This window comes from Pyrgilauda ruficollis, unplaced genomic scaffold (genome assembly GCF_017590135.1).
Source record: "Pyrgilauda ruficollis isolate IOZ18807 unplaced genomic scaffold, ASM1759013v1 scaffold10, whole genome shotgun sequence".
NCBI classification, from domain to species: Eukaryota; Metazoa; Chordata; class Aves; order Passeriformes; family Passeridae; genus Pyrgilauda; species Pyrgilauda ruficollis.
Genome location: NW_024508101.1, coordinates 2,293,134 through 2,316,413, shown reverse-complemented (window position 1 = coordinate 2,316,413; position 23,280 = coordinate 2,293,134). Strand labels below are relative to the sequence as shown.

The 23,280-nt window shown below is 41.3% G+C and overlaps 1 protein-coding gene across 1 annotated transcript in view; it reads left to right on the top strand.

Moving 5' to 3' along the window:
* The first annotated feature begins 4,720 nt into the window (after positions 1 to 4,720).
* Positions 4,721 to 23,280, top strand: part of LOC121351309 (contactin-6-like) — a 72,899-nt gene continuing 54,339 nt past the window's right edge. Inside the window, exons 1-2 of the mRNA XM_041463336.1 lie at positions 4,721 to 4,877; positions 21,054 to 21,149. Of these exons, the coding sequence (XP_041319270.1) occupies positions 4,736 to 4,877; positions 21,054 to 21,149 (238 nt within the window). The 5' untranslated portion in view covers positions 4,721 to 4,735. The remainder of the gene's footprint in view (positions 4,878 to 21,053; positions 21,150 to 23,280) is intronic.

Genomic DNA, 23,280 nt, shown 5'->3' with positions numbered 1-23,280 from the left:
TTACAATACAACTTGTTGCCCCAAGGATCTGGAAATCCAAGTTGGATAAGAGGAAAAGCTGAGAATCTAAGGAAAAAACAAACAAACAAACAAACAAAAAACCCCCCGCAACATTGTGCTTTCTTCAGAAAATAATGGGGAAAGTAATGGTTGAGGTGAAGGAAAATTATATATAAAAAATAAACCATTCATGCAAGGCATGAAAGAAAATTGTGTCCTATGGAATGCTTAGAGAATATTTATTGAAGAGATTTTTAACTGCTGCCACCACAGCCTTCCCTGGAAAGGGCCAGCACAGGTTATCAGCTTGGCTTTTGCACTTCATGGCTTGATTTGTCCCCAGACATTGTGTTATGAAAGAAACCCTTTATTTCTTCAATTTCTTTTATGAAAGGAACCCTCAATTTCCTTTATGAAAGGAACCCTTAATTTCCTTTTCACAGTGCAACTTCTCCTCCTATGAGTAGAAACCCTCATGTATTTCCCAGCCCATTTGTTCTCCCTGTTCTCAACATGAACATCAACTGGTTCTGGCCATGAATTTTAAGTCTTTCCAGATTATCTACTCTTCTGTTTCATATTTAAACAGCTTTCTTGAAAATTCCTGGACTCTTGTATCCCCCCATGGGTTCCTCACACACACAAAGAACGGCTTCCACCAGGCAGGAGAGCTGGGAAATCTCCCCCATCCCATATTTGATATCCATATTTTACCTTTAATTTTTTCTACCCACCCATTAATTAAATTCCCTGGGTTTTTATCACCATTCTCTCTTTTTTTTTTTTTTTTTTTGCAAAACCTCAGTGGCTCCAGGGACACGAGATCAACATCTGGGGATGGATCCTGGAGCCCTGAGGTCAATTAAAAGTTATCAGACAATCACTGCTGCAATTACACCACGATTTGGAGGGAACAGGGAGCTTTTCACTTGTCTTTGATTTCACCACAGCTAATGCTGCCTTTGTCAGATAAGGATTGAGCCCATATATTTAAAGTTCCAACAATTTTAGATAAATCAAGCCCAGTATGAAATTTTAATCATCTCCTTTGCTGAGTGATGGCAAAGAGCAGCAAGGACTGCTGGAGGTTTCTCTTTGATTCAGAAACACAGAACCACTCCAACAGGAAGAAAGTTAGATACCAGTTAATTTGCTATTTAGCAGTTTTTATATCAAGAAATATGCTGATAAATGCCTTTTCTTGAAATAAAAAAATGCTTAGCATTTCCTAAAAGTTTGGTTTTACTAGTGCTCTTTTAGTTTTATAGACTTGTCAAAAGTAGTGATAATTTTTTGCAACTCCTCCTCAAAATATTGTGTGTCTGAGAAGCACAGTGCAAGAATTGTGCAGAAATGTATGTGGAAGGGCTGAGTAATAAAAATGAGACACAGTTTTCCCTTTGGAAGTAACAGAAAACACAGATTACACTGGGAAAAAAATATGAATGGAAGCACCTCTGAAACCATTAAGAAATCTATATAAATGTTCTGATAAACATAATTTTATCTCTTATGTTTTTTTAATCAAGTCAAAATTGTCTGTATTATCAGGCACATTGTTCCAGGTGTTTCCTGGTGTGATGTTGGTGGTAAATAAACACAAATTTTTAAATTAGATTTATCATTTTTTGCACTTAAGCTTTTTTGGTTATAGTCACCAGAGGGTTTATCACCAACTAACTCAATGAATTTTACATTTTTTTTTTTTTTTACTTCCAGCCTATCCATGAACACCCTGCAGTGTTTCCAGCAATATTTTGACATTTTTTGTTTGATTTCAGGTGCTGTCGTTCCCTGCATTTCCATTCAATATCCAGAGCAATCCCCCAATCCTGCACTTTCATGCAAGTTGGAAATTGAGGGTGTTTTCTCCTCCATAATCTTCTCAGGGAGGAGTCAATGGAACCAATAAATAAATCCAAGGGCAGCATAAGCAGCACTGGTTAGAAGAACATTTTAATATTTCAGCCCAACACAGAGTGCTGCACTAAAAAGAGATAAAGAGATTCAAATCCAGTCCAAATCCAAGCAGCACGAGGATAACTGGAGCACACAAATGAAAGGGAGGGAACAGAGCACAAAGTCTACAAGGCTTGCAAATGACATCAAATGTGTTCATAATCATTGCATCAAGCTGGGGAACGACTCCCAGTAATCCCAAAAATCCACCCTGGACACAGAAATTACAGCCCTGCTCTTGTGTCCGTTTCCCTGGAATGCTGGTCCTTGGATCAGTGCAGATTCTGCCTCAGAAGTAGATTAAAAACTCCTTCAGTCTCTGCTGCCTTGTTCACAGGCAAGAGTTTTTACACTTCCCATTTTCTTCCTCACTGGAAGTGCTGTACACGAAGGGGAGTTTTGCAAATCCTTTTCCCAATTACAACAAAGCCTCAGGTGGCTTGGCAGGACATTTCCATTTGAATGCAAATAATCTAAGAAATATAGAACACAATGAAGTCATAAAAATATTGATATTTTTATTATAGCAGCATGCTGGAAAGAAAATTTATTAAATCATGTGAGTATATACCCACTCACAGTCCTTGGGCTCCTAGGGAACTGATCAATTCAGCATCAGAATATAGGAAATTTTTTAAAGTTTAGGTTCTGAAATAATTGGTGAAAGAAAAACAATCCAGGATTTATTTCCCATAATTGAGGAAAAATATTTTTCAATGGTTGCATGAAAAAATTCACAAAAATGCATCGATGATCTCTGCCTTAATGGGCTTATGTTAAAAATTCCCTAAAATAATTATCCAGATTTCTGTGTATTAATACTCTGCAGAACACACAAAGTCATTAAATCATTGTGTACCACATGAATTCATTAATTCCCTTCCTTCAGTGATGTAAACATATTAATTAGGGAAAAAGCCCACACCAGGAGCTGAACCCCTGATCTATATGCAAAGTTTAATAATCATTGTACCATGGTGATTAGAATGATTATGGGGATACTGTGAAGAATTCATTTGCAGCAGCTAAGCCAACGTCTTCACATTTGTTTGGAAAAACAATTATAGATCTTAATTGGGAGCCATGCAATGATGACAGCAGTTATTTCAGTGATTGATTCTGAAATTAAAGAGAACTGGCAAATTAAATACCAGAATATCTTAGATTAGAAAATGGAAAGCTTTAGACAACTTGGAGCATATGTAAATCCTGAAATATGGCAAAATGCTGACAGTAATACCCTAAAATAACAGCAAAACCTAAACCCACTAAAACAAATATCAAAAAGGAATCGAGGAGCAGTGTGGAAACACCAAAAATCAGCTGGAATTTGTAGGAAGAATTCCTGAGAGATGCACCCAAATTTTTCAGCGTGGATTCTTCCACAAAATGGGAGACAGCAACCCAAAGAAATTATTTTACGTTATTAGAATTTGCTCACAGAAATCCATTGAATTCATATTTAATCAGTCATTACCTTTCAAAACAACAAGCGCTCACTCGAAGGTCAGGGCACTCCCTGTATGTGGAGCACAGAACTGCATTCAGAGCCCAGAGTGGAAATCCTCCAGCACAAAAACAGCTCCTGAGCAGTGTGGGTGTGTGGAGAGAGGGCTGGGAGGGGACTGACAAAATCCTGTGCTGTGTATCCAGGTCAGATTTCCAGGGATAAAGTGTGAGTTTGCTTCAATTTGTTACCTGGAGAAACTGCCCTCACTGTCAGGAGCTCTGCAAATAAGCAAAAATTGATCACTTTTATGCTGTGATCCTTCAGGTAATGAGCAAGGAGATGATTGTCCTTGGTTTGGGCACTGTCAAGAACCCAAAGTGAGCCTTTGGCAATTTTTACGTGAACCTTCCGCCCAGTGGAGGGCTTGGAATCACACCCAGAGATCAACACAAATGAAAAAGGCTGGGGAGGTGGCTCTGATAGAAAATCAGGAGAAGAGAATACCTGGTTGTGTAGGTTTAGGATGGCTGACCACCTAAAAAGTGGCATTAACAAACCCAAAACTTGCAGGCCTCACTGCTGAGTCCTTTATCCTTCCTTTGGCCCCCACGTGAGCAAGGAAAATTCAACCCTAGCGTGACTAATGGCAAAGCCACAAAAATTCCCTCCCTGAAACACATAATATTTATTTTCTTTGAGAGAGGAATGGTATTTTGACATCTGTAAGCAGCTGGGTAATGTTGCAGACACAATCCATTTTCTGCTTAGTGGACTAACGGGGACAAATGAAGATTTAAAATAGCAGCGTTCTCATCATTAAATGATCAGTCTCAGACTTGCCGGGTAAAAACTTCCCTCTCAGCTCTTGTTCTGCCCTCTCAAGTGCAATCCTTCCTGATCTACATCTCCCAAGCATTCTGGTTGCCAATTTCATGATTAATCATTTGCAAGGACTGTAAAGCACATTCATATTATAAAAAATAATGTAGTTGTAGACAAGGTATAAACATCCCCCCTCTGGACTGAATGGATAACTTTGTTTAAATAAGTTATAATTACTTTTTGTGGACATTTGGGTGAACACTGGTGACTGAAGTAAAGATTTTCCAAAGAATACCATTATTGCTATCATTATGATTGATGTAAGAAGCAGTCGTGTGTGAAAAATGATCTAATTTTGTGATATTTAACTACATTTTTATCATTACAGGTATGCTACAGCACACTATTTAAGATAAATATGAATAGGCTCTGTAAATTATAAGCATAATTTGATTTTTTTCCCCTCAAAGGTGGAAGCAAAATGGCACAGATATTGATCTTACCATGAGTTATCACTACAGGTTGGTTGGAGGCAGCTTGGCAATCAATAACCCACATAAAAATCAGGATATTGGAACATACCAGTGTTTGGCCACAAATTCATTTGGAACAATTCTGAGCAGGAAGGCAAAGCTTCAATTTGCATGTAAGTTGGGAAGATCATATTTATTAGAGCATTATTTTCCTATTAATTCTGCACATGGACTGTAATTTATTGGGTAATTAAAGGATCATTGGGGATTTTGTCCAAAAGGTTTGACTTCCTTCTGCACTGCTTATTCCTAAAAAACCCCAAAATGTTCCTAGTAAATATTAATAACAAAACCAGACATCTGATGGGCTGCTGCCCTCGGGAGCCAGAATAAAAATCAGGAAATTGAAAGGTCAAGGAAAATAAGCACAATTATCTTCACTTAATGAAGGTGTTCTCACTTTTTAGGACAGTGGTTTTGTTGTTATCCCACAGGTAACTACAGCTGGGGGGGGAATTATTGCAAAAAGTTGGGCTTTGAGTTTTCTGTTGCTAATGAGGCCTAATTGAGACTCAAAAACATTGTTCTCCTAATGGGCACACTGCTTTTCTTGTTTTCTTTTTTTACATTACCAAAGAAACACACCTTTTCCTTACACAGTGTGTAAAATTGTGAGCTGCTCTCTGAAATATTTCATATTTCAGCTCCCTCAGGTCGAGCACATTGTCTGTCTTGAGATGATTTAAAGTTTATTTCATCTTTGCTCCCCGTTTCACTCCTTCACAACTTCACAACCTTTTTCACAAGGTTTGGATGCGGTGACCGAGTTCTGTGAATGCCCTGGGGAAGGGGGGAACAACAGTGACAACCAAAAAACTCCAGATATTCCCTCCAGCCCTTTTTTTTTTTCAGTCTAAAGCTCAGAGCAGTCTGTTGCTGGGAGAAAGCAATTGTTTTCAAAGCTCATTAATAAAACATGTGACTAAAGCCAACCTTGTGTCACTATTTCAGACACCAGCAAAAGGATTAATTATTAATCTTGTTCCATTTCTCATAGCAAACCTGGTGTCACAGGGGTTACACAAAGGAGACATCAGAGGTCAGGCTGGTTCACAGAGTCTCTTTCAGCACAGCTGATCAAAAGGTGTATCGCTGGTACCTCATTTAATAATGTTTTACCCTGAATTTCTCAAACAGCTTTGATTTCCAAGAGCTGGTCAAATGTAAAAAAAAAAAATTGATTCATTATTTTACCACTTTTTCTGCTGAAACATTTTTTCAAGCCAGACTTCCTGTGTGGGAAATTTTTTTGAGATTTGGAGGAGAAAGTTGGTTAGTGACAGAACAAATTCCATTTTGGAAAGGAGCAAGAATAGAAAGCCACCTCAAAATTGTCCACGGAGTCTGTAATCCCCAAGGAACCAAGGCAGGCCAGGCAGGGAGCTGGGAAAAGAACTAAGGAAAGGGAATATCCTTAAGTGAAGGCACCAACAATGTGCAAAAAAATAAAATTGAAAAAAAAAACAAAACCAGGGGGAAGAAAGGAAAACCAGGAAGATCCGTGAAAGAAAGAAGGCTCTGGTGATTATTCAGCATTTTATATCAAGCAGTTCCTTTATTTAAGCTTTATACCCCCACCCAAAAACTTCCCAAAGCTCCTGCAGGGAGCAGATCCCAGAGCTGGGTCTGGATTTTCCCCAGCCCTCAGTCTGCTCCAGTCCTCCAGCTCTAACAGAGGCACACAGAATGCTAAATTTATCCCATAATCAAGCACTACACCACTTTTCCAGTAGTGGTGGCAGATATTTACCTCCGTCCCCATGGAGAAGAGAGAGGATAGACAAATCAAAGGCTGTTATTTACACTGACAAGCACAAATTTACAGGAAAATGCTTCAATTTAGCAGCATCACTGCAGAACTGGGAGTTTTAAGTTATCTTACAATAGGGAAAAAAAACCCACAGTACATGGAAAACGTCATAATGACCTGATGAGAATAGTGGAACAAATTACCTTGAAACTCTTATTTCACAGTCAACATTTCCTTGTTTCTTATTTTCATGTTGCCATTCAATTTAATTCTTTGTTTCCACCAATACTTCAGGCTATATCTTGAAATCCAGGCAGGCAGGCACGTTGCTGTGATGACACTTTCATTCAACACCTCACAAAATGGGATTTTTTCCTGGCCTGGAATGCCTGGCATATTATTGCAATCTCCCTGATAGAGAATTGAATCAAACCTATTATCCAAGTACCAGGGTTTCTGTGTATTTGTCTCTTTACTACAAGGTAACTAACTCTGAGTTGGAGTTTGAATTAATGATACCTCCAGAAACCTATTCAACATGTCAACTTAATATATAAAAAATACTTTTTTCCTCTGTTCAAGATACGAAGTTCTCCGAGAAGCAAAATAAATGCGGGACGAGATTAGAAATATGTCTTCAGATTCAGCTGGAGTTCGGTGCTTATCCTCTATTAAAACCAGAGCTGTCAAAGGAAAGCTGCAGGAGGAATATTGTACAGAAGGCAGTGGCATAGATTATTAAAGCTACAAGCTGAAAATGAGAGACAGCGTCAGGGAGAGGGAGCACGTAAATGCATTAGCGGGATGCAAGGATGGCAGGCCCTTGGCATCCCGCTTCCTGCACAAGGCTTCTTTTGTCATAAATAAACTCAAAAGCTCCCTATAAATCCTGCACGTCTCCTGCTCCCCTGCCAGCAGTACATTTGGAGCAGGCCACGTGTGTTTTTGCAGTTGTTGAGGTGGAAGTTTGTAAAGGTTTGGTGTCAGGCCTCGGCTCGTGCAGCCGGAGCCAAGCACAGGAGCAGGGTCCTGGTCCAGGCTGGAGTCATGGCCTGCCACCCACAGGGCTTCTCCCCTTCCAGGTCAGCGGTGACACCCAGCACAAGGCCACCTGGAACACTTCAGCTTAGCCTACAACGAAGTCAAAGGCTTGGGAAGTTCATCTTGGAGCTAGGCCCGAGTCAGCTTGAAGAGGAGATGAGGACATGAGAGATTTTCCTTCAGCTTTCACACAACTCAGAATCACAGATTCAGTAGAGGACACAGTTTTAAGCTGCACCGGGGGAAGTTTAGGCTGGACATTGGGGAAAAGTTCTTCACAGAATGAGGGGTTGGGCATTGGAATAGGCTGCCCAGGGAGATGGTGGAGTCACCATCCCTGGGGGGGTTTAAAAAAAGGCTGGATGAGGCACTCACTGCCATGGTGTAGCACATAAAGTGGTGTTAGGTCATAGGTTGGAGGGTTTTTTTCATTTTTAATTATAGAATTACAAAATCACAGAATTAACAGGGTTGGAAAAGACCTTTGAGATAATCAAATCCAGCTTTTGCCCAATCTCCCCCTGCTCATAAACTACATCACAAAATTTCACATCTACTAATTTTTTAAATACTTCCAAGGATGGGACTCCATCACTTCCATGAGCAGCCAGTCCCAAAGCTTGGCCACTCTTTCAGTGGTGAAATTTTTCCTAAGGCATTTTTGTTTAAGGCATTTCATGCCTTAAGAAAAGACAAACAAAAAACCTGTTGGGGAAAACTGCTTCAGTATGGCTTCAACCAGAACTTTCTCCCAAGGCACACAGGGGATTTGCTTTAATTATTTCCTCAGTTTTAAGCAAAAATAACTGTGTGCAAACAACTGGTCTTGAGGGAAATCCCCGTAACAGGCTGCATGAAACAGCCTGTCCAGGCCTGTTACTTGTTCTTTTAGTTCTCAAACACATCTATAGCAGAGGCATTAAGGGATATGCAGGAGAATTAAGAAGTGCAATTAAATAAACCAGAATAAAAAAGGACTCCACAGTGAAAAAGAATCAAATGCAAACCTAATTCATAATTATTCAGGGCATAAACCCAGAAAATTCGGTATTAATTGAAAGCATCTTGTTGCTTAGGGATCTTAAATTAGATTCTCAGTCAAATTATTCTATCCTTGATGGTAAAAGTCATGACAATTTCAACTTTCTCAGACCTGAAATTCTGAGAAACAAGGACAACAATCTAATTTAATGCCTAGAATTGGTCACTTTGCCCTGATCCACACAGGAGGGCACACAGTGGAGCCATTAGTATTTTAAAGTTCCCCACAATGCTACAGAGCCAGGCAGGATTTCTCCTTGGGGTTTTTGGCTCCAACCACATTCTCCTGGTTTTCAAAGTGGCACTCAAGGGCTTTGCTTGATGCTTATTCTCAGCAGCATTTTCCTGACACTGCCACCCTCCCTGCTCTTGGCCAGTGATGATTGCTCACAGCAGTGTGGCTCAGAGTGACAGTGCACTTGGAATGAAATCTGCAGCTCCCAAGAGCTTCCATGTGCTTTTTGTCAGAGACAGAAGACACAATTTTGCTGCAATAACAAATTAGAGGCAAAAATTCCTCCTGGACTGAGTTTTTGCCATTCTGAAACACAAAAAAAAAAAAAAAAAAAAAAAAAAAAAAAAAAAAAAAACAACAAAAACCAGCCCACCATTAGTATTTAACCATTTCAGGGAGGAATATATTAAACCAAATCAAACCCATTTAGTGTTTGCTGGATGGTGACAGGCTGAGCTTTAGCTGAGCCCTGTTGGAGGGGCTGGCTGGGAGATGCTCAGCCAGCATGAAAGCCCACTTTTCATCTGATTACTTCATCGTGTTATTTACCTTTGAGTGCACACAAATTACAGAAACATCACAAAGCAATCCAGCAGCCTCAGGATGTCATAACCCTTTTCACTGGCAGTGTATGCTTTGAAACAGAAAATGGAAAAATCAATAGGCTTGGATCAGATAGGCTGAATTTGCAAAGTCTGGACATGCATGAATTTAAGGCTAAATGGCACCTACACTTCTGGCTGGGTTGTGTTGTGGTGCTGTGTGTGTCCAGAAATCCCTCTGTAACAATTGTATTTGATTAAAAGGTGTGCTAGCTGTTGTAACTACCACCTGGAGTAAAGCTCTCTGGGTCTTTAAGCTGATTGTTAATTCATCACAGCACACGAGGGCTGGAATACTGATCAGGCTCCCTGGCAGATGATTTCAGGAATGAACTCTGGCAGTGGCTTTCTTTCTCAAAAGGAGGCATAAACTGCTCAGTTCAGCACTCAACAGGCACTCAGGGATGACCAGCTGATAACTGAGGAGCAGGAAGCGGGAAGAGCTCAGCTTGCCAGTGCCAAGAAAAGTTCACCATCAAAAACACATCCCCAAAAGTTTGACTTGGTTTTCTAAATTCCCTTTTCCCCTTTAGGGACATGTCAGGTAAAGCCACAGAATTGCCTCTATCTACAGAGAATCATGGAATGGCCTGGTTGGAAGGGACATTAAAGCTCATCCAGTTCCACCCTCTGCCACTTTCTACTAATTTCCACCCCAGATTGCTCCAAGTCCCGTCCAGCCTGGCCTTGGACACTTCCAGAGATGGGGCAGCCACAGCTGCTCTGGGCACCGTGTGCCAGGGCCTCAGCACCCTCACAGGGAGAAATTTCTTCCCAATATCTCACCTAACCCTGCCCTCTGTCAGTTTGACAAGTTCCTCCTTGTCTTGTCCTTCCAGGACCTTTCCAAAGTGTCTCTCAATCTTTCTTGTAGCTCCCTCCAGGCACTGGAAGGCCACCGTGAGGTTACCCCAGAACTTGTCTTCTCCAGGCTGAACAATCTCAATTCTCTCAGTCTCCATCCTCATTCTAGCACCACTCTCTACCCTACACGTGCTGAGTAATGCACTGACATCACCTGTTTTAAAAGGGTGGCCTTCTATATAATCCTGGAATGGTTTGGGAGGGACCTTAGAGTTCATCTCATTCCAACCCCACTTCCCCTGATGCAGAAACACATCTCAACTGCAGACATGTGGAGAAGCAGCCATAAAATTCTCCTTTGCATGCACAGCCCTCCTGGTGATCCTGGTAACACCTCCCAGTCTTCCCTTCAGCTGGGGAGCAACAAATGCAACCTGCAGTGGGAACATTTGCCGTGGATCGATGCTGTCTGGAGGATGGAAGTGCTGCTGTCATCTCTTCCATATGTCACTAAAAAGGCTCACGGCTCAAAATTGCCTTTTGGACTTTTAAGCACAGGTAGAATCCAATATCACTGCAGCAGCAGCAGCAGCCACCCTCCCCGGTGTGGGGAGATGAGGGGCAGGTTCTGAGTAAAATGAGTTACAGAAAATAAACCCTGTATTTTGTCAAAATTCTGCTTGGAGTGGAAAGAAAGAGAACTTTCATTTATCACTACTGATTGTTATGGACACTCTGTGCCAATGCTCCAGCTCTCTCTGCAGCAGCTCCCGTGGCAGGAGACCACACCAAGGTCTTTGCTCAGTGGATGCTCTCCATGGAGCAGACCCAGCAGCCTCAGGCTTGTTTTCTTTTTTGCCCCTTTATTTCACAGAGTTTCTTCAGAAAATCAGGAAAAACCTGGTGAGAACCATTATTGTAAGGAATATGACATTTCCAGGAGTAACAGCCCCAACTCTCCCAGCTGTCTTCACAGGAGAAGTGCTCCAGCCCTCTGATCAACTTGGTGGGCTCCTCTGGGCTGGTTCCAGCAGGGAGGGGTCTCTAAGGGGTCACTGTCCTGCTCTGCCCACCCCAAACTGGGGCACTGGGCATCCTTCAAGGTCACTTTGAGCAGAACACATGCAGAGAACCCTCTGAAGTGGTGCAATTTAATCACTCCAAGACCAAAACCACTGCAAGACCTCACCCTGCTCAGCTCATCTCCCCGCTGAGCTTCCCAGTGTTTATTTCTCTACAGAATTCTGTGCACACAGGGCCTCTCACAGGCTCCAGGAAAAGCAGGAACCACCACTCAGCAGTGATGAAGCAGGAAGCCTGGTAGGGTTTCACCTGCCTGCTGACAGGACAAGGCAGGGTGATGATAGAACTGCTATTTTAAAACTCTGATATAACAAGAATGGGATTATGCAAATCTCCTGACATTCCTGAAGACACAAAGAGCTGCCTGGAATCTTAAAACCAGAAGATATGGGTGTATCTCCATAAGGAAGGGGTTTGCTTTCTCCATCATTCCCTCTTTTAGTCTCCTGTGCGTTCTCACAGCCTATGTGATTCCCATTGACACCAAGTGTCCTGTTTATTTTAAGTTGTAACAGACCAAGCACATCAGAAATTCCATTTTTCTGCCCCTCCAATAGTTTAAACATCTCAGAGTACTTAACCACTGTGTTCAAGGCTCTGCTCTATCAGCACTTGGTTAAAGCTGCTTTATTCCAGGTTAGTTCCTTAGACTTTTATTATAAAAGGAGGGTTTTTTTTTATCTGTGAAACAGAGATCTACATTGCAGAGAGGTTGTAAGGAGCATTACAGGCAGTGAACCAGGCAGATAAAGTAGCAATAGGGAACATAGAAGTATTTGAAGATTATCTTTTAGTTCTATATTACTTACTCTTTAGGTCCTTTAAAAGTGTTTATCCTAAATCAACCCATTGCCAGTTGTATTGGAAAAGCAATATATGTGATTGAGATATGGTGGGGAACAAAGCATCCACAGGTCCCAGAGCCGATAGATTCTGATTGATAAAATTTAATACTGAGGAAGGATAAAACCTGTCTATGTTTGCAGTCTGGGTGATCTGCTATTTTATCTGTTCTCCTTTCATTACAGACAAGATGATGTAGATTCCAATACATTATTGAGTGAAATATCCATGATTTTCACGTGAGATTGCAGATTTTTTGGCGTGACAAAAGAAGTTATGGGGGAGGTTTGCAAGGGAAAAAAAAATTACTAAATTATTTGGAATAAATGATTGGCTTTTTTTCCTAATAAAAATGATGAAATTAATTGACCAGTTATTTTTGCAGTGAAGGTTGATCCTGTGTAATGTTTTCAGGTAGAAGATAAACTTGTCTATTCTGTAGCTGATACTGGAGAAGGAGGAACTGTGTGTAACATTTGGACTTTTCATGGAGTGAAGGAATGAGGTCACAGGCACTGCTTTTCCTCTCTTCCTTGCCACTTTTCCTCTCTTCCTTGCCATTTTTTATGTATGTATTACAAGCCTTGATTATTATTTTGTTGGTAGAAGCATTATAAAAAGAATTAGTGGCCTTAAGTGGGATTGTATCCATCAGAACCCAGGGCAGATGTGCTTCTGCAGATGCCAGAGGTGCTTCTGCAGAACCAGGGAACAGCTACGTGTCCCCAGCGACAAGGTCAAGGTTCTTAAATTATCTCTTCATAGTTAAAATCAGATTACTGTGGGAGCAGCGGGAAATATGAAGGAGAAGAGGGTTGGGATAAGAATTAACCCCCCTGCCAAAAGGACATTTGCCACAGCAGCCAGGGTCATCTCCCCTGGAAGTCTGGAGAATCGCTGCAGTTGTGCCAGGGACAAATCCAACCCTTGAGGTTCAGCCCAGCGAGAGAAATCTGTCTTTAAGAGCTCTCCAATCTGGAGAAAACTCCTGCAGACGGCGAAGTGACTCTGGTGATGACAGGTGACAAATGAACTGTGCGGTGACAAGTGAGAAAACTGTTCAGGAATATAAAATATTTAACAAATATTCCCTCTGTGCCCCTCCCTGGGAGAGGGGCAGCTCCTCAGCTGTGCCTCTGGCCTGCAGATGGGCTCTGGAGCAGGAGCCCCAAGGCTGTGTCAACATTTACTGCTCAGAGCAAGTCCTGTGCTCAGCTCAGGAGAGAAATTTAATATTTTATGCTGCTAACTCCATAAAAGCAGGAGAAAAAATAACAAAGGCCAGATGTAGACCAGTTCTATAGCTTCCCAGCATATGTTTCTGTGCTCTGGGTTTGTTAGTGCATGAACAAAAATCAAGCCAGCTCAGGGTTTTTCCCCCTCTCACCTCACCCTCCCTGTTTAATTTAATTGTGACCTTCCAATTGTTTCCTCTAGAGAAGCTTGATATTACCTTGTAAAGGGCATTTCCACTCTTTAATTCAATAAGACAATCAGACTGTGGCAGAAATTATTGTTCCCCACCTTGAAAATGAGTGCCTGGATTGGCCATTCAGATCATTTAAGCTGAATTGAGGACCTGGGGCCTGTGTTCATCCTGAAGTGTAAATTACAGGTCCTTGCCCTTGGAAGCTCCAAAGGAATTTAACTAAATAAAGAAGCACTGATGAAGGTCTTTGGATGATTACACAGCTAAGGACAGGACCAGTGATTGTGGTTTTCCCTCTCTTTTTAACAAGCAATTCCATCAGGGAGTTTTGGGGGACAAGGCAGCTTTCCCTTCACCCACTCTGGGATGCAGTGCTCCCCTAGGGTGGAAATGAGAACAAAAGTGGAAATTCCAGTGGATTTTTGACCTGTCCTGGTGAAAGGAGACACTCAGGCATTGCCCAGGCTGCTTCTGGCTGACTCAGCTCCAAACTTCCAGACCTGAGGTGTTAAAGGCTCACAAGTGCTTCAGATGGAGCAGGAGAACTCAGCAGGTATTGAGGAGAAAATGCAAGTATTTAAAAGGCAGGAAATGGGAAATACTAAGCGGCTTTCAGACACCTTAATTAGAGATAACACCGCTCTTAATCTCAGAATTGAATTCATAGAAAATCAATTAGAACATTTAAAAAATTGAGATTAGATGCTAACGGGGAAAGATTAATGTATTGACAGTATTATCAAGACAAAGGAACTGTCAGAGGGTTTGTTCAGCAAGTTTAGTGCAGTTTGAAAAGCTGAAAAAGAGTTTACTTTGCCATGGAAGTTGTAGGGAAGGAGATTAGCCATTCCTTTGGGAGATACTTGGAGAAAGAAGGATATTTCCATAACACACCCTGTAGAATCCAGGCTGCAAGAGGTTTGTGCTCATCTCCTTCAAGGCAATTCAAAAATATGCAGTACAAAGTATATTCAAGGTAGTACAAAAATACTCAGGAGAAGCAAAGAACAGGGATTGATGTCCAGGAGGGGTCTGGATAGCCACAGCCTGTAGTTAAAAGGGCTTTAACCCCAAAATTTTCGGGACTTCCTTTACGTGAGAGAAGAAATAGCAAACCCAAAATCTGGAAGCATGGGGCCTTCCAGAATTTGAGATAATTTTAAAGATTCAATAGGCTTCATTTTTGTTATTTGTAGTTATAACAGACCTAAATTCTCTGATTCAGGCACCAAATTCAGCCCCAAATGAGGCCCCTAATTCATTACAGCCAGAGCAGAGGAAGGTAACTGATTTTCAGGTGATAACACAGGTGCTAGAAATACTCCCAGCAAATCATAACCAGGAGCTTCCTTGGAAAAGTGCTGAGCTTTGTGCCCCATTTCCCTGTGAGGAAATTCCTGTGGTGCTGCAGGAGCACCTCTCCTATTGCAATACATCACAGGCTAGAACAGACACAGAAGAAAAAAATGGGAACAGAAGTGATCTATCACAATTTGACACAGGCACATGGAAATGTGAGGAATTGTATTGATTTGTCCTCAGGAGCGTGGCTAATTTGTAAGGAGCTCTTACTCCTCGTGCCTTAACATTCATTGCACATTTCAATACCAAGTAATTACAACCATTATATTTGGGATTATGTAATGACAAAACATTTATGAGGGGAAAAAAACTATCAAAAGTTCAAGAAAGCATGAAATCACATTAATTCAGATGAACTGTGGTAATTATGCAAGGTGATAAATTGGAGTTTCTCTAATTGTCTGTAACAATTTCATATATTGAAACACCCAAGTTTCCTTGGTTTCTTTGGAGAAGTTCTGTGCTCCTTCTTAGGATGGACTGGTTTGGAATGGATGGATTTGGGTGGACTGTCCCTGAGCAGGTTCAGGAATTTCAAACATGACTGGGAGGTTGAAATGAATTGCTGTTTGTGATTTGGTTTTTATTCCTATCCAACATATTTAAGAAGAAATTCCTTAATCCCAGGAAAACTGACCTTTCACTCTGTTGTGTAGTTTAATCTGCTACTCTGACACCTGTAAGGCAGTTTTATATTAAAATAAAGCAAACAAAACCCCCAGATGTGTGGGTAATAGCAGCGGTGGGGAAATTAGAATAAATATATTAATGAACAGTCAGCAACTGGATGTTGCTTGGAGCAGCCTGGTCTAGTGGAAGATGTCCCTACCCATGCCAGGGGGTAGAACTGGATGGGCTTTAAAGTCCCTTCCAACCCAAAGCACTCTGGGATTTATGATTATCTCTATTATTAGGAGCTTTAAAACATTAAGGAAAAAATAATTTATGGCTGAACTTATTAATTAATCTATTAATTAATGGAATTGCTTCAGCAGGAAAGTTTTCTGTCCACCACTTCCATTTTGTTTCTGTCTCCAGAGATCATTTTGTCAGGCAAACACCTCACCCAGCCTGGGTTTGCTTCTCTCGCTGGCAGGTTTGTGCTCAGCAAAGTGACACCAATGGTCACCTCCATCCAACACTGGTATTCTTCTCAAGCTCTGGTTTTATTCTGTTTAAAATCTACCTGGAAGACTTTCAGGCCATAAATCAGGATAAAGGCAGGTTGGAGCACCCTGGGATAGTGGAAGGTGTCCCTGCCCATGGAATGGGATGGGCTTTAAGGTCCTTCCAACCCAAACCTTCTGTAATTCCATTATGACATCCTTGACCCCAGAGGGTAAATTGGGTTACACCAGGTAAAAAATGCTCTGAGCCATTCCTTCTCCTCACTCCTCCCTTCATTCCCGGTGAGGAGCTGACGGCCTCCTCCACCTCAAGAATTCCTGCTCCCATCAGAGAAAGCCATTCCCTGACCCCACCCCTCAAAATGCCATATGTTTGGATGACATCCTTGACCCCAGAGGGTAAAGCTGGGTTACACCAGGTGGAAAATGCTCTGAGCCATTCCTTCTCCTCACTCCTCCCTTCATTCCCGGTGAGGAGCTGACGGCCTCCTCCACCTCAAGAATTCCTGCTCCCATCAGAGAAAGCCATTCCCTGACCCCACCCCTCAAAATGCCATATGTTTGGGGTGCTGTGAGCACAGCCCCTCCTCGCTCAGCCCTGCAACACTCCCAGCAGGAGACGAGGCCATGCCACATGCAGCTGGGTCCCCACATTCCCACTCTTCCCTGGGAAGGATCACTCGTGCATCTGAGCATTTTGCTTGGCCTCCACGACCTCATTATCACATCCAACTGATTAATCGTGCTCTAGCAAGAGCAGTCTGTCAACACGCACAGATCTGGGGGGGAAAAAAAATGTGGTTTTTTGTTAAAACTCGCAGCTGAGAGAGCAATGGAGTGTGAGGGAACTCGTTGTTCTTCAAGTGAGATAAATACAGACAAAGAATGAAAGGAATTATGTAGGAACTAGGTGATAATTTATTTATAGATCTCTGCAGAAACACTGAAGTTAGCAAATATACCATCTGTTAAATAGTCATCTTATTCCTAAGTGCATATTAGCAATCTAAATGTGTGCCAAACACCTGATCTTAGCCTTCTTAGTTGATACTCTTTTTGACAAGCAACATTCTGCTTTATTAGGTTATGTCATGTTACGTTATAGAGCTGTGCTAGGGAACAGGAGCTGGAAGAACACAGTGCTCGTGCTCTCTTGGTGCAAATGAACACCCAGGGCAAGGAGAAGGGGTTTTGACAGCAGCCAGAATTTCAGAATAACAAGAACAAAGTAGAATATCTGTATTTGTATCCTCAGGTAATTTTTTTTTCTCTATATATATACATAGAACACATTTCAAATTGCAATCAATCATCGAAAATGCAGTCCCATAGGTTGGGAAATAGATGGAGAAATCTTTGTGGCAAAGACAAACATTATTTCTGGGGGTCCACCTCTTCCCTCTCTCATCCACCTGGACTGCAAAGCAAAAGTAGATTATTTTATAGCTCATTATTGAATCCATTTGAATGAGGTGTCACAATATTCCATGGGAGATGCTGCCTGCCTGCAGGAAGAGTCCAATAAAGATGAAAACAGAAGCAACACCGACTCTACTAATGAATTCTCTTCATCTATTTTGCCTTGGTTTGCTCTTTCAGAGGTTTGGGGTTCTTTTATTCTTCAATGATTCTTTAGTACAGAAAGAGGCACTGAATAAATTCACTTTGTACAATTATCTATCAAAATCAGTCAAAGCAAAAGATCATTTCTGGTTTGGCCTGTGAAATTTTGAGGAGGTGAAGGTTTCTAAAGGATGCACAGTGATCAAGATCTTGGAGTTAAGCAATGCAATGAATTCTTTAAAGAAAATATCTTTTCCTAAAAGCCTTTAAAAATTGGGTTAAATAAGGACATTGCATATCTGTCCCTGTCATGAGTGAGATGAAGAGATTAAATGATGATTTATGTGCCTCCACAGCTGCTTTTTTATACCTATGATTAATAAGCATAAAGGGATGGAAATCTCCTCTCCCTCACTGGAAAATCCGAGTTGCTTTGTATAACAAAACCACAAACAGGCCATGAAAGAGCCCAAACTCCTGCCTATGGATTTTGATCCTCAGGGTTGAAAAGTGGAGATTGAAAAGGCACAGCCAACTTCTTCCCCACATGGATTCAACTGAAAGGGACTGGGTTTAGATGGGATATTGGGAAAAAAATTATTCCCTGGGAGGGTGGGGAGGCCCTGGCAGAGGGTGCCCAGAGAAATTGTGGCTGCCCCTGGATCCCTGGCAGTGTCCAAGGCCAGGCTGGAAGGGGCTTGGAGCAGCCTGGGATGGTGGAAAGTGTCTCAGGGGTGAGGCTGGATGAGCTTCAAGGTCCCTCCCATCCCCAAACCATTCCATTATTCCATTATACAATCAAAAATGGTCCTGCTCCCTGCAAAACAGTGGATCCCTAAATGATCTCATCCTCCTGCTTTTAATTATTCCAGTCAGGGACACTTGTCACGGTTTTAATGGAGAGACACGGACAGGTGACACAGCACCTAAAATGAGAGTAAAACTGATAACATGACATATTGTGTCATTAAACTAAAAATTGCTACTAGCAGCTCATTACTTTCCAAAATCTATTCCCATTTCAGAGCGAGGTATTACACAGTTAATTCTCAATTGTCAGGAAAACCTTTTCCTCCTGCTGTACTGCGCTTCCTTTATTTTTTCTCCCTCCTTTCTCGGATGTCTCAGCTGAAATTTAGTTCTCAGAAAAAAAAAAGAAGAAAAAAACCAAAAAGGGCTGATTTCCCACATATTGGGAAGAATTACTTAGAGTGCACAGATTTTCCATACTGCCACAGAGTTTTTTCTACTATATTTAAGTAGAAATTTCAATTTGTTTTGTATTAGCAGCTGAGGGAAAGCGATAGGAAAGGGAACTGTGACCATTTTTGTTGTTAGTGCCTGAATTAACAACTGAAATTTAGTTCTCAGAAAAAAAAAGAAAAAAAAAAAAAGGGCTGATTTCCCACATATTGGGAAGAATTACTTAGAGTGCACAGATTTTCCATACTGCCCCAGAGTTTTTTCTACTATTTTTAAGTAGAAATTTCAATTTGTTTTGTATTAGCAGCTGAGGGAAAGCGATAGGAAAGGGAACTGTGACCATTTTTGTTGTTAGTGCCTGAATCCTAAAAAAATTTGAATTTTTTGCATTTTTCTAATATTTTTTTAAAATTTAATATAATAAGTATGAGAATTTGAGGGTCTTTTATTCCCCCTGTCCCAGAGCACAAAGCCTCAGACCAGGCACCCCAAGCAAATCTTGACAGGAATTCCGGGGACCACTTTTCCACACAAATATTTCATGCTGGCCTTTTTCTTTTCAGAAAATAATTGCAAGGAAAAAGAGAAAATCTGGTAAAATTTCTCAGACGAAATTTTCAAAATGAGTAAATAAATCCACAAATTCAGAGACTGGACTCTAATGAAGCCAAGCTCTAATTAATCATATCACGCCCATCTACTATTTTGTCCTTTATTTAGAAATACAGGATGGAATACAACTAAATGAATGATTTTTTTTTTCTATTTTTCTTGGCCTTTCTTGTGATTTTTCCCCCCTTGGAGTACCCACAATCCAAGGCAGAGCTGTGGCCAGCAGGCAATTAAAAGAACATCAGAGTTTAAAACCCTTTCCTCGTGTATTGACAGGCCCCATCTATTGTGCTATGACAGCACGAGGAGGTGCTACAGGTGCTTAATTCAATCCAGCCCCCTCTGAGCAGACAATATCTTCATAGGAGACCAATATCCAGGAGATGAAGAGGAGGAAAAGAAAAATTAACTGTGTAAAGTTCAGCTAAGGGGGAGAAAATTGATATATTGACATAAATAGCTGAGGCTGTACAGGTAGTAATCGTTATTGCTCTGACCAACGAGGGCCGTTTCTCTCTATTGAACCCTGGCTCAGGTTGGTGTTCAGCTGATGAAAAATGGAGCAATTGTTTGAAACAAGAATCTGCAGCAAGGTAAATAAAATGAGCTTAGGGCAGGCAGTTTACAGCTCTGTGGTATAAAGAGGTTTAAGGGGAAGCTGATATTTATTGTATTAAAGCATATTTTGAATGAGTTTCGAGCAATCATTTCCCAAATGGCTCTATGAAAATGGGAAGGCTTCTCATTAGGATGAGAACTGGATCAAAAAGTAAATAATCTTTTGCTTTAAAGCACATCTATTGTGTCATGTTTTGTAATTGAATGAATGAGAATCAGGCTGATAATTCTTCAACATCTCAGTGAAACATGAGGAAGCAGCATATTGAGACATGGTGAAAAATAGACATTAAGAGCCATAAAAATCACCTGTGGGAGATGGGCATGGACAGATTTCCCACTGAAAATCCTCTCTTCCTCCCCTCTAAAACCAGTGCTAAAGCTCAAGGCAATTAAAACATATCCAAGCACTGCAGCCAGTTTGGGCCAGCCCAGAATCTTAAAGAAAACAACATATTTTTATCATCATTTAAACCTACACTCTGTGGGAGTCCTGCTGATCTTTAATTATCACTTGTATATATAGAACACAGCTGTTCCCTATTTCTATAGAAAAGGAAACACTACAAAATGCATTTTTTTTTTTTCAACTCATGTAGATTAAGTCTTGCAAGTTCCAAAAAATGATGCTGGAAAAAGTAGTGGAATAATAGCCTGGCTTTGCAATTAGAAATTGTAAACAAAAATTCCCAAAGTTGCAGTAGAAATGCTGTAGGAATAAATATTTTGTGAATGCCAAAGGACTCAGTAATGGTTGGACTGGAGGATCTGGGAGGTCTTGTCCACCCTTAATGATCCTGTAATTCCACGCTATCAGGTTGGACAAGCTATTCTTGCATACAATTTCTCAACGAAATTAAATTCTGCTGTCCAGTACGTGACTGTTCTTGAGTTAATAAACTGGATAAATTGAGATGCAGTTGGGAATAACTCTGATGGACAATAACCAGGCCTTGTTTTCTCCTTCTCCCTCAAGACCTGGAAAACTTCGAGACGAGGCCGAGAAGCCCGGTGTCAGTGAGAGAGGGACAAGGAGTGGTCCTGCTCTGTGGAACTCCCCCCCACCATGGAGGTAGGCTGGGGGACAGCCTGAGCAGCCCTGCTCTGCCTCAGGAGGAGCACAATTCCCTGGGGGATTAGCACTGGAATTTGCTCATGCATCAATTACTGGGGTGTACAACAAATTTGGATTTTGTTTCTTCAAAAGGCCTAGGTTCATGCCTTTTTGGGGCCCTTTTTTATGATTTTATTATTATTTTGTTATTATTTTAGTATTATTTTATTATTATTTTATTATTTCCTGTTATTTTTATTCTTATTTTATTTATTTTATTATTTTTATTATTTAATTATTATATCAGGGAGTAGTGACGCCTTAAGGAGCTGGAACAGAGGCTAGATGGAGTTAAGAGGAATAAAGTGGATATTTATTGGAGTGCCTTCAAAGGCCACACCCTGGCAGCACCCAAGCCACAGTCGTGGCTCTGCCCAGATGGCTCCAATATGGGAGCAAAAAAGAGCTTGGTCACAAGATCTCACATTTTTATAAGTTTTAGTCCATTTGCATACAGGAGTGACTGTCCAATTAGTAGCTTCAAATGATGAAGGTTCATCCTCCTTTCTTGCTTGCCCACCCTCCTCTTTTCACTTTGTTCATGCTTTGGGCCTGAAGGTTTGAAGAGATTGTCCTTGAGTCTCCAGCTAGAATAGGAATGTTTTGTCTTCACCACCCTGTGAAAAGATCCCAGTAACACTTAATAAAAAGCTAAAAGCTGCACACTAAAACAGAACAGAAAAACCTAAAACCCAAGGTACAAGTTTAACCTGTCATTCCTTGGGCACAGCAAGGACAGCATGAAGACTCTCTGCTGACATTCCTGGTTATCCCAGGGCCTTGGTCCTCATGGAATGGAAGAAAAGCAGCCCTCAGCAATTCCTCTTTCACCAAAACTACTCCAGGTCTGCATGGAAAGGCTCCTCTCCCCTTTAGTGCTTGCTGCTGCAGTGCTCTCATTGGAATCCTGCATCAGACACATTGGATTTGCCTTGAAGGTTTGGGTTCCGCTCTTGAATCACTGATTTTATCCCTTTCTGATAATCAGAGAATAATTTAGATTGGAAGGGGCTTCTGGAGAGGTGAACTACCCATTTAAAGGAGGGTCTAGTTCAGGTTTCATAGGAATTGTCAGTGCTTCAGATGGGGAATGAAAGGAGTTTTCTGATGAATCGTTTGGGGTTGCTCACCATAAGCCCCTGGAAATCTTCCTTTCTGGCTGGGGTAAATCCAGGTGAAAATTTTACCCAGTAAAATAAATATTTATTAATAGAGGGGAAATATCAATGCATAGTTACCAAATTGTCTCATTCTGCCCTTAAAGAATGAGCAGCTCTTGGTTGACTCACCTTCTGCTTTTGGCAGCAGTGACCACACACCCACAGGAGCTGCAGCTTTCCATGTCCTGCTCCCAGCAAACCTCAATCCTTCTCAAAGAAACAGAGTTATAAGCCAAACTCCCAGGAGAAGGTAAATAGTGATGTGGAAAGAGGAGGCAGTATTTCAGAGAGGGAGAAACCCCATCAATCAACAGGAACCCCTCCAGTCCTGTGGAGAGGAAGTGTCAGCTCGCTGGGTGTTTACAGCCATATGAAAGGAGGATATAATCAAGGAGATGAAGTGAAACAAGGTCCTTAAGGGCACGAAAGGCTTCAAAGAGTTCCTCAAATGTATCAGTGGGACAGGCAGAAAGACAACACATCCATCCTGCAGCCACTGAACTATCTATTTCCCTCCTGCTGCAGGGTAAAATTATGATTTGACAAATAGGAAGGAGGGGAAGAAGACATTCAGAACAAATAAATAGTTACCAGGTGAGTTCCCCCCAGATTAATTGAAGTGACAAAATGGCAGCCATGAGCAAAGCCTTTCCCAGAGTGTTCCTGCAGCTGGGGCTGGGAGCTGCTGACCAACAGGCCTGGAAAATCCATTCCTGCAATAACAAGTCCCCAGAGAACAGAGCTTGAGTCCTTTTGTCATCCCTAAACACTCTGTTCAGGATCCAAAATTATACACCGTGGGGATGAGGCACATGGTGTGAGCCATGACGAGTCAGAGGCTATTTCAAGATGCTTGGGAATTTGATTTTGTTGAAAAGGATTGTATATTGAGGTGTTTTTTTTTTTTTTTTACAAGATGCTTGGGAATT